Source organism: Microtus oregoni, unplaced genomic scaffold (genome assembly GCF_018167655.1).
Source record: "Microtus oregoni isolate MIOR12 unplaced genomic scaffold, Mior012 000024F_ref0000369, whole genome shotgun sequence".
Taxonomy (NCBI): Eukaryota; Metazoa; Chordata; class Mammalia; order Rodentia; family Cricetidae; genus Microtus; species Microtus oregoni.
The window spans coordinates 19572263-19588232 of record NW_024543083.1 but is presented as its reverse complement, the minus strand read 5'-3'; the positions used below and the strand labels follow the sequence as shown (position 1 = coordinate 19588232).

At 44.0% G+C, this 15970-nt stretch overlaps 1 protein-coding gene across 2 annotated transcripts in view; it reads left to right on the top strand.

Moving 5' to 3' along the window:
• Positions 1-15970, top strand: part of Myo16 (myosin XVI) — a 427263-nt gene that overhangs the window by 292074 nt on the left and 119219 nt on the right. For both annotated transcript variants that reach the window (XM_041673988.1, XM_041673987.1), the window contains exons 24-25: positions 7955-8030; positions 12352-12524. In XM_041673988.1, the coding sequence (XP_041529922.1) occupies positions 7955-8030; positions 12352-12524 (249 nt within the window). The remainder of the gene's footprint in view (positions 1-7954; positions 8031-12351; positions 12525-15970) is intronic.

The window sequence follows — 15970 nt, the reverse complement described above, 5'->3', positions numbered from 1 at the left end:
CGTCACAGCGTGGCTTAAGTACTATTGCTCGCAGCTGAATCGGAAGCAGAATGCTAAGTTTTCTTTTGAGTAATTTTATTGAGAAGAATCATTCCAAAGAGAAAATTTTGAATACACAGCGATTTCCTTAAAGATTTTTGTTCTGGGCTGTGTGCATATAAATTTCTCTATTACACGCATGAGAGGCACTGCATGACTGACGGGCACTCAGAGCATAAAGCCTGGCTTTCAGGCTTTAGGACGGAGAAGCTAAGAAGACCCAAGGACCCATTGCAGGAGGACGGTGGGGAAAAGAGGACATTAACCTGGCCTCCCTCTTTTGCTTTTCCCACATCTCTCCTTTTGTCTCCCAAGGAATAAACAATAGAAGCAAAGCCCTGGGCAGAACAGCTGTCTTAATGGCCCAGGAAAGCCTTCTGCTTAAAACCTGTTCTCTGCTGCCCCAGGTGGGTGCTGCCATGGTGAGAACAGATTGTTTTCTGTTCCCCTGACAACCAGTTGCTAAGCTATGGGTAGTTTCTATGATAGATTTTTACTTGCATAGAAACCTGTCCACTTTGCTGGGTTTTTGAGATTGCCTTCATTTACACTGTCTGGAACACAGTGGCCTGATGCCCACAGACTCCCTGGTCTCCAAGGTCCCCATAGACTCCCTAATGCCCACAGACTCCCTGGTCTCCAGGGTCCCCATAGACTCCCCGATTCCCACAGGCTCCCTGATCTCCAAGGTCCCCATAGACTCCCTGATGCCCACAGATTCCCTGCACCTCCTGGTCCCCATAGACTCCCTGATTCCCACAGACTCCCTGGTCTCCAGGGTCCCTATAGACTCCCTGATTCCCACAGACTTCCTGCACCTCCTGGTCCCCTGTAAGTTCACTTTGTGTCTTTGACATGCAAATGTGTTGCCTTGGGCTGATGGCTGCTCTTGCCAGAGGCATTACTTTTGGTGAGCCACAGTGGCTACCTTACTGGGAGATCTGTTCTTTAGACACAGTTGTAAATGACTTTCACCTGACAAAATTTAAAGACAGCGTGAGTCTTCCTGTTGGGCAGGCAGCCTGGGGAGGTAGCAGCTGACTGAGGCCAGAAGGAGGGCATCTAGCACCAAGGAAATGTTAAAGAGGTCGGGGGAACTAGGCTGATGCTGCCATGGGTGGCAGAGAGGTTGGACCTGCCTCCCTGCTCAGAGGTGTCAGAGGAGGACGAGAGAAAGAAGGCAAAGTGGAAGGCGCAGCTCGTCCTCCTCATTGACTGTGTAACAGGGACCAACAGCCAGCAGGATACTGCAGCATTCTTAGGATACTCGGGCTGCCTGAGGCACGGCTCACATTTTCTAGGAACTGAGGAAAATTCATGAGTAGAGATCACGTGCTGGACCCCAAGCCAGAACTCGACCAGTTCTAAAGCATGGGAGGGATAGAGAGTAGGCTCACCAGCCGTGATAGTATTCAGCTGGCAATGAACTAGAAAAGAATGGAAGGAAATCCTCCAGATACTTGGGGAGGGTAAAAAGTGCCCTTAGATACCCTGCCAGTAAATAGCACTCTCCAGATACCCTGCCAGTAAATAGCACCCTCTAGATACCCTGCCACTAAATAGCACCCCTAGATACCCTGCCTCTAAATAGCACTTCCTAGATACCCTGCCTCTAAATAGCACCCCCAGATACCCTGCCTCTAAATAGCACCCCCTAGATTCCCTGCCACTAAACAGCACCCATAGATACCATGCCACCAAAGAGTAAACCCTAAATAACACATGCAAAAGCGACAGGAGAGAGTCTAGAGAGAATTTTTGTGTATGTGGACATAAGCATTTACACACACACACACACATGTAATACATGAGAATTAATACATGGAAATATAGATATATGTATATGTAGCTGGCTGAAAATGAAAGCACAAGATATCACCAGTCAACACAGCAGGAAAGTCTATGTAAACATCAAATGCTCATCTACTCGGGAATAGAGAAATTCTGAAACCTAAGCTTTAATCTCAAGAATGGAGGGATTTGTTTTGATTTTTTTGTCTGTTTCTTGTTTTGTTTTTGAGAAAAAGGGGTAAAAGATCATGAAATAGGTGTAGCGGGAAGTGGAAAGGATCAAGGAGGATTTGAAGGAAAAGGAAAAACATGATCAAAATATATTGTATGACAAATTTGTTTTTTAAAAAAATATAGACTGAAAATCAATCTGAAGTAAACAACTGTCATCTGGGGAGAGGGCTGAGCAGCTAAGAGCCCTTGCTTATCTTCCAAAGAATCTGGATTCAGTCCCCAGCACCCACACGAGGTGGCTCACAACTGTCTGTAGCTCTAGGCCCAGAGCATCCAATGCTCTGTCCTCTGTGAACTCCTGCATGCACATGCAGAGACGCACGCATCTGAACATAATTAAAAATAATCAAAATAAATCTTTTTTAAAAAAGAAACAGTCCCTTGAACACGTGGATAAAAACGAAAAACCTCTAGTAAGGTTGACCATAAAAGGATATAAATAACAATATCAGGAATAAGCCAGAAAGAATCTCTGTGTCCCTGCCAGCATTCAGAAGATCAAAAGGGAACACAAGCAAGTCCACTCGATTTGATGGTTAGGCTAAAATGGACCGGTTCCTCAGAAAGCGCAGCTACCTCAGCTCACCCCAGTGAAGCAGATCGTCCCAGCAGGCCAGTCAAGGAAAGGAATTTGAAAATTCAAAGTTCCCAAAAAAGAAATCTCTTTCTTACAGATGGCTTAACTGGAGAATTCTACCAAATGCTTAAAAGAAAATTAGTACCGACTCCATGCAGTCTGATCCAAAAAATATAAGACAGGGTGCTTTCTGATTTCTTTTACAAAGCTAACTTTGCTCATCCCAGAACCAGACAAAAGCTAGAACACAGGGACACCAGGAAACTGTCACTCAGGAACAGAATTGGAGAGGCACTCAAAAACTATAGCAAACTGAACTTAGCAATTTGTGGTACACACACACACACACACACACACACACACACAATTACCATGGTCAGTTAATGTTTTCCAAGATGTAAGTACTTTCAATATTTGAAAATCATTCAAGGTAATCCAGAATACTAATAAGCTAAAGGAGAAAAATCATGTCATTGTATCAATGAATATGGAAAAGGCATCTGGTAAGTTTCAACATACAAGAAACATTCTAAGAAAACAGTCGTGGAGGAGATGGTGTTGGCCCCAGAAAGAGCACCCACAGCCCACAGCAGAGAAGTCCATTGCCGGTATCATGTGATTCTCAAGAAGACGGCCCTGGAGGAGATGGCTCACCCCATGAAAGAGCACCCACAGCTCCCATTGCTCATGTTCTCTGTAACCGTAGAAACTGGGTACTCTCCTCCTAAGATCAGGAGGCTGGCAAAGATGCTGGCTGTCACCAATGCAGCCTAGCGTTCACTGGAGGTTTTAGTGAATTTAGCGAGGTAAGAAGGCAAATAAATTCCTGATAGACTGGGGGGGGGGACACCTATCCCTGCTTACACACGGCATATGTATCAGTGGACAGAATCACAAGGAATCCACTAAGAAGAAAGAAAAGCACACAGAAATAGGAAGTTCAGCCAGGACATATGATGTAACAATAGCAAAGAAGAGGCTACAAAGTGGAGAGGCAGTGTAGGGAGGAATGTGGGAAGAGTTGGAGGGGGAGGGAAGGGTGATGTATAGCACTCACGTCTGAAATCTGCAAGTGATTAAACATTTTAAAAAGATAGAAGAAAAGCTTAAACATTTTCTGTATTCTTAAATCAGTAGTGGACACCGAGATTAAACAGGATAGCATTCATAGGAACTCAAAAAGCAATAAAATGTATAGGTATAAGAAACGCTCCTAAAAGATAAATAGAAAGAGTACCCTGAAAAGCACAAAATGATTATAGAGGAAGTCAGAGTCCAAACAGGAGAGGTGTACCGTGTTCATGGATAGAAGGCAGTGCAGAAAGTTGTCAGCTCTCACTGTGTGGGGTGGGGGGGGGGAGGAAGAGAGAGAGCAAGCCTGTGATGATGCCAGTACTAAGCAGGAACACAGAAGCACAGCCCACCTCGCTGTCAAATGTGTAAGGAAAGGGTTCAGGAACTTAAGTTGCTACAATGACACTTAAGTTGCTACAATGATACTTAAGTTGCTACAAAGACACTTAAGTTGCTTAAGTTGCTACAATGATGCGTAAGTTGCTACAATGACGCTCAAGTTGCTACAATGACGCTTAAGTTGCTACAATGATGCTTAAATTGCTCCAATAACTTTTGTAAAGAGTGAAGTGGGAAGAATTAGCTGACTGTGCTTCACGTGACATATCAAAGCTTTGTCTTCCAGACAGTGGCAGCAGGCAGAGGGCTCCACCAAACAAAGAACCAAGAATAGACATACAAACGGACTGAGCTATGGGAAGGGTCTATCAAAGGAAACTCTGAACACACAGGGCTCCATGCTGGTGTAATGCTCGATAGTTTCATTGCATTGGTCAATTTCCCAGTGTTGATTATACTACAGGATTTTGCCCTGGAAGGAAACCGGCTAGAGACACATAGAACTTACCTATATTATCCTTTACCAAACCATGGGACTCCAGGAACCCTAAATTTAAAGTAGTAAGCTGTGATATTTGAAAGACAGGAAGATACTATTCATGCCACAAATGTTGTTATGGATGGGCACCTTGTATTTAGACTTTATTTGTGATATTTCTGTCTTGAACACAGGGCTGTGATCACATGCACCTCTTTTTCATCCTCCTCATTCCGGCCAGCCCCCTTCTTATGAACTGATCTCTGTCCTACCCTCACGTCTCCCTTCCTTCCTTTCTTTTTGTTCTCTTTAAAGTTCAGGGCCTGCTCGGGCAGTCTTTCTGCTGTGTGCTCATAACGGCAGCATCCATGCAGTATTAGATGGAGCTTGCAATGCCAGCTGCAGACTCGTTAGATGGAATTAGCTCTTTTCATTAAGAAACCAAATTCAGGGTCTGGTTGTTCTTTAGCCTTAAAGGATGTATTTCAACATGTGTCTTATGTGTCTACATACACAATCACATTGTATGCAGATGCATGTATTGTATGTCCTTTGCAAAATGCATAGACACTGTCCCCAAAATGACAGGTTGTAGTGCTGCCCTGGGTACAGATGACTGTGTCTAACACCATTTCCCACTAAAATATCCCATATATTATCCCATAAAATATGCCATATAAAATACTTGATTTCAGATTTGAGATTAGAGAAATTATTTGAATTTAAGTTTGGAGACTCCATGCCCTGCCAATCATAAGAAACAGCTAGGCTCCTTGTATTACGATATTGTTTATGGTAGTGTTCAGTGTTTAGGCTAAAATGCTTACTCAAATCATATCTGTACTGAATTTATCCTTTTCTTAGAACTTGGGTCAGAAGTTTACGGTTGGGGAACTTTATAGAATGTGATTTATCCCCCTGAAAAGTACTTAAAGGCTTAGTAAATTTACAGGGGAAAAAAAACCTACAAGGTGATGTAATGTTTAATGCAAAAATGCTTGCCATAAGATGAATTCTGCTAGCCACACACTCTATTCTTCCTACCTATAAATATCAAGTCATCCTGAATGCTGATGTGTGTGAATGTGTGTGTGTGTGTTTTATTTTTTCTAGAGAATGTAGCTGGTAAAGTCTGCATTAGGGAAACTGTGAGTTTCAGTTTTAGCAAAAACTTCCGGCCTTGACTCTAGATCTGTAAACCAGGATATTATGCGTGAAAACTTCTCAGATCCAGCAACCTCACGACTTCATGATGGCAAAACCTGTATAATCTTAAGAAGGCCATGCTGTGACACGGTCTTCTCAGTCACAATGCAGCAAAGCCACTTGCCGTTTTCACTACAGAGTCATTGTACCAGATGGATGAGGTATTTGCTAGCTGCTGTGGAGAGTGAGCTGGCCAACTAACAGGTAGGCACTACATAGGTCCATGGTGGTCGTCTTGTCATGGAGGTCAGAAGGAGACATAAGCCATGACAGAAACAAGAAGGAAAATAAATGTTTTCCCAGAAAATCAGTTTAGTCTTGTTTATGCGTGCACATGCGTGTGTGTGCGTGCCTATGTTTATAAATATGTGTGTATGTGTGTTTATGTGTTTCATTTGAAACCGTTAGATTCTCATGCAGGAAATAGACTGGTATTATAGACTAGAGCCATATAATAAAGAGAACTATACCCCAGAGGCCTAGGGCTTCTGTGTAAATGGCATTCCCCTCTAACAGTGGAGTTGGCATAAACTCAGCTGAGAAAGTAGAAAGAAGAACTGAACTTTTGGTCTTTTTATTATTTTAATTATGATAACAAGCAGTAGTACTGTTCACTAGTATGAATTACTAAGTCTAAAAAGTGGGAACTGAGGAGACAACAGGGGCTTTAGTCACTGTCAGAAGGCAGGGGCAATCCTCGGGCAGACATGCTGGTCATTAAAGCTCTCCACCTTCACAGCATGCAGAGGATGAAATGAAGAGCTATTTGGAAAGGAAATTAGAGCCCAGAGATGTTTTCATGTAAAAGAGTCTTAGTCTTTCCCTGAAAGCAAGAAATACGGTCAGCTGCTAAGAATGAGAGAAATTAGAGATGGTGCTGGGAAGTTGAAGACCAGCAAAAATATTTCTGACAGTTCCAGGGTGTACTGTGATGCGATGTCATCAAATAGTGAGTCGGGAAACTGAGCAAGCAGGACTGATCTGAAACCTCAGCATGCCATGGTGGGCGCAGAGGACGAGGGACTGCCCTGTCCCTGCTGTCCCAGTCAGGGGTGTGGAAGCACTCCAGTGCCAGCTAGTGCTCCTATGGTCAGCCTAAGGTCCAGGGCCTGGGGGAAGTTAGAGAAGCAGCCCCTCTGAGCGCTGGAGGAGTTGGGGGAATACCGGGAGGGTGGGGCAAGCTCAGAGCAAGTGAGGAGATGCCATGGGCTGTCCCATAGGAGGGCTGTGGCTTAAATACCTGGTGTTGGAATACTGCCAATTGTCTGCACCAGGAACATGTGAAGCCAGGAAGAGGGATGTTGGGAGAGGGGAATACAGACACAATCTTCACAGAAATGTTGCAGGTATCTGGAAGGATGCTTAGGGAGTCTGGGAAGCAAGCCCAAAGCAGCACCGATTTCTCAGAGACATCAGAGGTTATGCCAGGAGAAGGTGAGTTCATCTGCCATTAATTTTCTAAAAATGGGTTGAACAAGTGACAGCCAGGGCCGGTCAGATGCTGACTCAGCACGTAAACCTTTCTGTCTTAACTTTTGGGCCATCCGCAAAGATGTTCCCACACATTCTGTCACCAACTTGGCAACATGGGACAGTACCTACCACCATCCTGAAATTTTTAAATTGGAACTTGGGGACATTATAGAGGCTCAACAAAGTCCAAGTGGACATTAAAGGGGCTCATCAAAGCCCCAGATGTTTGAAAAGATGAAGTGGTCTATCTGTGTGGTGTCACCAGCCTGACCTCCCTAACACAGGAAGCACAGAGAAGCTAGGGTTCTGCATTACCTCCATTTTAGTTATGGATTGAGTGAACCTTTATTACACCCAGGAGTCTTTCACTATGGGATGTTCAACTGTGTAAAATACATGCATACATGCATGCTAGGCATGTATGTGTGTGTATATGTGGGTTTGTGTGTATACCTACTTTCTGACGAGGGTCCCGTCTGGTCATGATCAGCCCTATTGAGAAAAGTCTCTCTGGAGTAGATGAAGCTGCTAGCACTTGGCAATGTCTGTCCAGTGAATGCTCATGATACCCAGCTCACATGTTCTGTTCCAGCCATGGGCAACAGGACAACCAGCTTCATTCACCCTTCCATGGAACGTGAACTTCCTGATGGTGCCTCACACGGGGGCCTTTAAAGATCCAACTCAATCGAGTGTGTCACCTTTTATCATGAAGTGATTTTGTGATTTTTGTCTCGTTACAGGTAATGTATGAAATTGGAGGCGCGGTTGAGAGAAATAAGGACAGCCTTTCGCAGAACCTCCTGTTCGTCATGAAAAGTGAGTCTGTTTTCTCCTCGCACTTATTCCTTGATCTCGGGGTGATTTCCAGTAAAATGTGCTATCATCTAAAGGGCAATTGGAACGTCATTTACTCTCTAGTGTTTGGGATAACGAGTTGTTGCCTCACTGCACGGTGATTACAGCCTAATTTGGAGCTCAGCAGAAACCCAGATTTGGCTAAGCTTTTGGTGGGCAGGCACGGAAAACACCTTTCCTGTGTCTGCGCATGAATATGAAAGAGCGTGTCCATGGAGACTAACGAAGACGGATGTGGCTCCAATTTAGACCACAGCAGGGTGAATTCCATTACTAAAGATGACCCCAGGTCACAATTAGAGTGGTATTTTATTTTTATGTACGTTCAGTTATGAAGTATTAATGCCCACTAAGTAGAAATCTGATCAATGTGTACATGTATAAATACATACATACATATAAATGTGTACACATATCTAGACTCCTATTTAGTGGGTATTAATATTTTATGTACACATATCAACTATAATTCTCTACAATATGTAACACTATATTCTAACTGCATGCCATAATTACACACGTGTAATTCTATCTGTTCTAGTAATCCCTTTCTTAGTAGAGTCCTGGTGATTCATGTTTTTCCGGTAGCCTCTTAAAGTAGGGTTAAGTCTCTGGCTGAGGCAGGGCCATCTGTCTTTCCTGGAAGGACACTTCGGACTCGGTGAAGTAGGTCAACGCTTTGAACTGAAGATCAGATGCCTGCGTCACCACTGACTTGGGACGTCCCTGTCCATGTCACGGCCCCATAGTCATGACGCACTGTTTACACAGTGAGTCTCTCTGCTGGCCTCTCAGCCATACAGCTGTTGTGAGCTCTCTGGGCCGAGACCCTGCAGGAGATGATGAAACCACAAGGAAAGGGAGGCTTGACACACTCATGCTTTCTCACCTGCTAGGAAGCAGCTGGTGGCCCTCCCATGGCAATTATTTCGGCTTTCACTAGTGAGGCGCTTCCCTTTGGGTCTCTGTGTGAAGGTCAGATACACAGAGCATGGCTTAAACATCACAATCTTGATTTCATTCAGGTATTTTGCAATATTAGAACAGATATGTGCATAGTTAGAAGGAGGAAAGGATGACCAGGGCTGTCTTAATCTGGCTTATCTTATCGAGTGCCCATATTTTCATTTTTTTCCTGTTGCTTACTCTCGTTAAGACGTTAATTTGATTCCAAGAAAACATGGGTGACTATTGTTTAGTTCTCAGCAGGAAGGCTAAATTCACAGTATGCTTTGGTACATTTGTGATTGGTATGTCAGGTGGTGCATGCTTTCTGTGGAGAGCACAGGAGGTGTGTCAGGTTTTGGGAACCCTAAGGCCTCCTTGCAGTGAACCGGTGCTGTGGGAACAACAGGGCAGCAGCTATAGACCATGCAAATGTACACAGAACTGTGCTGGGAGCAGTGAGTCCAGGCACATGTGGTGGCTGCGCTTGGCTACAAACTGTAGTTACTCACTTAATTGCATCGTGCCAGCAAAAGAAGCCTGGCTGTGATGGTGTCCTGTGAACCTGCAGGCTGAGACGATGCCACGGATAGTAATTATAAGGACATTTAGCTGACAAACAAGGACCTCCAGTACAGCCCTCTCGCAGTGGGAAACCCTGTCGAGCAAGTTGGAGGTTTAACTTTGGGGAAGGTCTATCTTTGAGGGAGGTGGGGGGGTCTTCTTTTGAGGAAGATAGGGGTCTACCTTTGAGTAAGGTAAGGGGGATTCTACCCGCCTGAGCCTAAGAGTACAGGGAAATAAAACTGTCTCTTCCTGGAGATTCACTCACCCAGCCCTGAGAGGCAGACGCAGGCGGGATGCCTGCATGTCTACTTTCTGCTGGAGCTCACACAGCCATGGCCAGGGCGCTGACAGGATGTCCCATGAGGCCCTCATTTGTGGCAGAAAGATGCCAGTCCCTGCTCTCAATCATGCTGTCTGACGCTGTGACTTAGAGAAATGGGGCAAAAAATATATGTTGTGGCCTGTATTTATATGTAGTGTTTTCAATTTATTTCATGCACTTCACCCCATTAGAAGAATGACATTTTTTATCATTTATATATGAGCCCTCTCTCTCTCTCTCACACACACACACTTTAAATACATATAATAATTGTTCAATTACATGTAATTGTTCAATTATAATTTTCAATTTATATATCTTTAAATGGGTGGTGCCTATCGTTTACATTATTATCTTAAGGTAGTTTTAAAAAACTTTTAAATTTAAAGGTTTTTAAAAATTAGAATTCCTAAATGCTTTTTTTGCCTTTACCTCTCCTTCTATCTCTTCTTGTGTTTTCTGGAACATTTTCCTCGCCATGTCTAAGCACCTCAGTGCCCTTCCTGGACATCAGGAAATTATCCTCCATGGACTCAATAAATTACCAAAAGTTTACTCATTGATGCCATGCCCGCGGGGAGCAGGATGCACCTCTGTCGTTCTACCACGAATGTCTTTTCTACGGTTTTCTCCCAGTTAGGGAGTCGGTTCTGCTTCATCACTTTTACCCTCAGGCAGTGCTCCCACTTCTCAGCACCTGTCTGATCAATGCCCGAGCTGCTGGTTTTGAGCAGGAGTTCAGGGTCAGTTGGTGTTCTCTTATATGAGAGGCTGGAATCCCATGGAAACGAGGGATCCTTTGTGCATTGATCTCCAGGAAGTGATGGTCTGGCTTATCCCTGGTAGTGTTCACCTTCTCTGCTGGAATAAGGTGCCTTTGGTTTCTCCTGGTTACATTTTCTTTGTTGTTGGTTTGTAATCTGTGAGAAAGCATTGTAAGACTGAGGAAGCCCAATGTCCCATCACAATTCTACCCAATGATTTTCTCTAAGAGCCGCGAAGCGAGGGTTTTCCGTCAGCAGTGGTATTCTATTCTAACAGCCCCTCTTTCCCTTTATTAATTAGCCCTTTATTAATAGGATAAGGTGTGGCTATCAACACCCACCTTGCTCAGCACTTGCTGACCATTGGCCTTCCCAAAGCTCTCCAGTGAATCATCGTCCCCACTACAGTGCTGAATCAGCAATTAGTTCTGCTGAAGAACTGGCAGTGCCAAGGCCAGGGCTTGGGTGAGCTCTTATTATGTGGCTGCATTTTGATTAGGCATGTTTAGTACCCAGAAAGTCTCAGATATACATGTAGATGATGTGTGTATGTGTAGGTATGTACTAAAGGTAACACATTTATCCTGACACCTGTCATTTTCGCCCAGAATTCCAGCGTTCCCTCTTGACTGTTTCTTCCATTGTCTCACTCCCTTCTCTGATAGTGCTGTTTCCCTTCTTGTTCACTAATGCAGTGAATTTCCATTGAAGATATTACACACACACAGCATGTATACACACCATATACGTATATATGTGGTTTGCTGTTTTGTGTGTGGAAAAGGTAGAAACAAACACACTTTGCTGATGAACACTAAGTGTCGGATAGGCTAAACATGATCCTAAGAAGTTACGTAAATTATTTCAAATTTTAATTTTGCAGTAATCTTCAAGATATGGCCACTGTCATTTTCATAGTGTTTTTAAAAAGCCACTTGAGCTCAGAAGGTATCCTACATAGGCACACTAGAAGCAGAAGGCACCACCCAGATTCTTAGCCAACACATACATTATTGTTTTTATGCTATTCAAAATACTCATAATCTAAAACCCACCTGCTGGAGGTCTGACCATCTCTTGAGTAGCTGGGCAAGATCTCCTGACACCAGACCATCAGATCTGAATAGTTTGGTGTCAGAATGGGTCACCTCACCACTGTATCTGAACTCAGAGGGGCGTTTTGGCTACTTTAACCTAATGACAGAAGCAACCAAAGGAGGGCAAGTCACAACAAGTGCTTAAATACTTCTCTGACAGGGTTCGCATGGTGAAATGTCTCCTAGATAGGGTAGTTATTTTCTTGCAATGGGGAAGGAATTGCAGCCCCAAACTCATGTTTTTACGATAGTGTCAAGTGCACAAAAGCCTGTCAGGTGCGAGCTGGTAAGATTCAGGGATGACAACCCAGACAGGAGGATGTGTATTCCTTAGAGAGCCATGAGTCACAAGCTCAGGTAGGAAAGCTCTGGTCAAGACTCAAGCCAAGGGCAATGAGAGCCGCTATCGGCCAGGAGAAGCAAATGCGGTGGAGACAACATAGAGCCCAGGGCAAAGAAGTCCCCATTGTCCAATAGCAGTGACACTGTCCACACAGAATGGGGGAGGGGCGCTTCCATGGAGAGTGAGCCTAATGTTTGGCAGTGATTTTAATGCCACTCACGATGTTCATCTGTTTATCTCCTAGCGAGTGAAAATGTTGTGATCAGTCATTTGTTCCAGTCAAAACTGTCACAAACGGGATCGCTCATATCTTCCTACCCGTCTTTTAAATTCCGAGGACACAAATCCACCATACTCAGTAAGAGAGCTGCCTCTTCGATGATTGGCACGAACAAGAATTACCTAGAACTTAGCAAGGTAGGAGTTTCCTTGTTCTTACGTTTGCTTAGAGCAATCTCTTCTTTCTGAAAAGCACTGTCTTACTGCGATGGAAAGATACCCACATTCTACCAGAAGGAACTAGCAGGGAGGATGCTGGCCCGGCTGCCTTTATGTTGCTGTGACAACCACCATGACCAAAAACAACTTAGGGGCGAGAAGAGCTGGTTTCATCTCAGTTCCATGTCTCAGTTCATCTGGGAGGGACATCAGGGCAGAAACTCAAGGCAGGAATCTGAAGCAGAGACTGTGGAGGAACGCAGCTTGATGTCTGGCTGGCTCACTGGTTCATGCTTAGCCAGGTTTCTCATACAGCCCAGCCCAGGGCCACTTGTCCAAGAAATTATACTCACGGTGGGCTGGGCTCTACTGAGGAAGACAGTCCCTCACAGACCACTGCTGGGCTCTGCTGAGGAAGACAGTCCCTCACAGACTACTGCTGGGCTCTACTGAGGAAGACAGTCCCTCACAGACCACTGCTGGGCTCTGCTGAGGAAGACAGTCCCTCACAGACCACTGCTGGGCTCTGCTGAGGAAGACAGTCCCTCACAGACCACTGCTGGGCTCTGCTGAGGAAGACAGTCCCTCACAGACCACTGCTGGGCTCTGCTGAGGAAGACAGTCCCTCACAGACCACTGCTGGGCTCTGCTGAGGAAGACAGTCCCTCATAGACCACTGCTGGGCTCTACTGAGGAAGTCAGTCCCTCACAGACCACTGCTGGGCTCTGCTGAGGAAGACAGTCCCTCACAGACCACTGCTGGGCTCTACTGAGGAAGACAGTCCCTCACAGACCACTGCTGGGCTCTACTGAGGAAGACAGTCCCTCACAGACCACTGCTGGGCTCTGCTGAGGAAGACAGTCACTCAACTGAGACATTTTTTTCTCAGGCGCCTTTAGGCTGTGTCAAATTGATAGTTAATGCTAACTAAGATAGGTGGCTTCCAAGGTTACAAGTGGGTGAGAAGCCACAGAAAGAAAGGTTCAGAATAACGACAAGTGTGAGCACAGTTTATAGTGTGCTCGTTGGTTGTCTGTGAGACATCCTGCTTATTTTTCCTCTTTATAACCATCTTTTTGGATGGATGTAAAGGAACTTCAGGACAATTGAATTAGAAGTAGACTTAGTATCTTATCCTATGGATCTGATTGTTCCCAAGGTTCCGAGTCTGCAATTGATAAAATGTCACTTCTCTTATTCTCCCAGGACCAGGACATTTCCACTGTGTAGTTGTAGACTTTGAACTTGCTTTTGTTTTACATTAATTGTTAGTGTGTTTCTTCCACATAGACTTAGGACTAAAGGTTCCATTTCTAAAACCGCTATGAAGAGTTATTCCGAGTGCCTTGGGAATGGATATGCACTGCTTTGTTTCCTGGGAATATAAGAGCAGACTGCCTTCCAGTTTCTGGCGTGTGTCTACCAAAATATAGAAGAGGGTGTACATAATTTGGAAGGGACTGAGAACAGTTGATTTTCAAAGTGCAGTTACTGAGGCAGGTTGAAACATGCCTTAGCTCTCTAGTTCAAGGGAAAGCATAGTTTGAAATGACAGATTTGTGTGTGTGTGTACATGTGTGTATATGTATGAACCTGGATATATGCATGTATACATATACATGTGTACATATGCATATACCTCTTCATGTATATTTTATGGACATATGTATATACATGTGGATTTTGTGAGTATGTCTGTGTATGTGGGTATATGTGCATATGTATATGCATTGTGCTTCTGTGTATGTCTATGTGTGTACATATACATGTGTATATATGTATGGACATATATGTGTATCTATGTGTATATATATAAATACGCATGTGTATATATATGTGCATGTATGGGTATGCTTTTGTGTAAATGTTTATATGTGTGCCCATTGTGTTTGTGCATGTACCTGTGTGAATGCATATGTGTGTGCCTGTCTGTGTATTTGTTTATGTTTGTGTGAATGTGTGTATGTGTTTGCATGTGTACATGCACAGCATATCTGTGTGTGAATGTTTGTGTGTACCTGTGTGTATGTATATGTGTGGCTGTATATGTATGTTTATGTATCCATGCCTGTGGGTGTGCATGCATGTGTGTGTATGCCTGAGTGTGTATGTATGTGCCTCTGTATGTTTCTGCCTGCCTATGTGCCTATGTATGTGTGCATGTGTGCTTATGTGTGTATGTATGTGTTGTGTTTTCCTGTGTGTACATGTGCATGCATGTGCCTTTAGTCAGTGCACTGTAGTATCAGTGACCCTTAGGCAAGTTGCAGAGTTTGACTTGGCAGTAATTCCATTTTACGGGCCAGGGAAAGTCCTCTCTACATTAGAAGACAAGGGTTCCCTGTGGGAAGAACTTGATTCCAAGGGTCTCAGCACCTCTGGCCTTTTGTTTTTCATGCAGACTGCACATCCACAATAAGAAATGGCCATATACCTCTGAGCTATAATTTTTAACCTCAATTATTAAGTTCTTGAGACCTGCCTGGGTGCCATTTGACTTTTCCCTGAAGGAGTAGAGAAGAGATGTAATTTAGGCTGTCCAGAGAGAGGACCCTTTGCCCACCTCCATTGGTGGAGTCTTATTGTCACGATCCCTCAACCTCTGCTCCCCACTGCTCTTGCTTTTCCCTTCCACTTCTCCCAGTCCTTGTACGTCTACCCTTGGGCCAGAAACTTGGCATTTTACCCATTCCTTAACTGGACATGACTCTGGCACTGAATTTGTAGAAACGGGTGGATGCTGGCTAAGTGTTTCATTTTGCATTCCCTTGTCAGCCGCAATGAATCACTGCCCTGCACAGTTCATCTTAATGGAAGGAAATGAGCTTCTGTCCTCACTGTACCGAGGAGATGACTGTATTTCATTAGCTCCTGTCCTCTTAGCACTACCAAGCAGATAATTGTGTTTCATCAGAATTTTTTCTTCCTCGGTGTTAAGAGGAATTATTTTAGAGTTATGTTAGTCTACACCCTTGTGGTTCTTTGAAATGTAATGTGTCATCTTCCAACCCCTGGTGGGATTTAATTAATTACCCCTGCCCTTTATCTCCTCACTCAGCAGCACCACTTTCGCTGTCTTTTAAATGTTTTTCCATTATCACTTAATCTTTGCTACATATGATGTTTTTCTTTTAAAAGCTGGTTTTATTATTTATTGAAGAACACGGCCTTCTGCCAGTTTCCAGGGATAAGCACCTTACAAACACATCCCTTTTAGCAACTGAGAAGAAGAAATAAAGGAGGGGGGAGAATCTCAAGAATGCATCAAACCCACACAAACGTGTAATGATAATTGTTTTAAAGTTAAGAGAGCAAAGTAACAACTCTAAGAGCAAAATTATAGCAAAGCGGCATCTTTTTTTGCCCTAAAATAAACTGTTTCACAACTAATCTGAGCAACTTGTGAAAAGCCAGGGCACTGGAG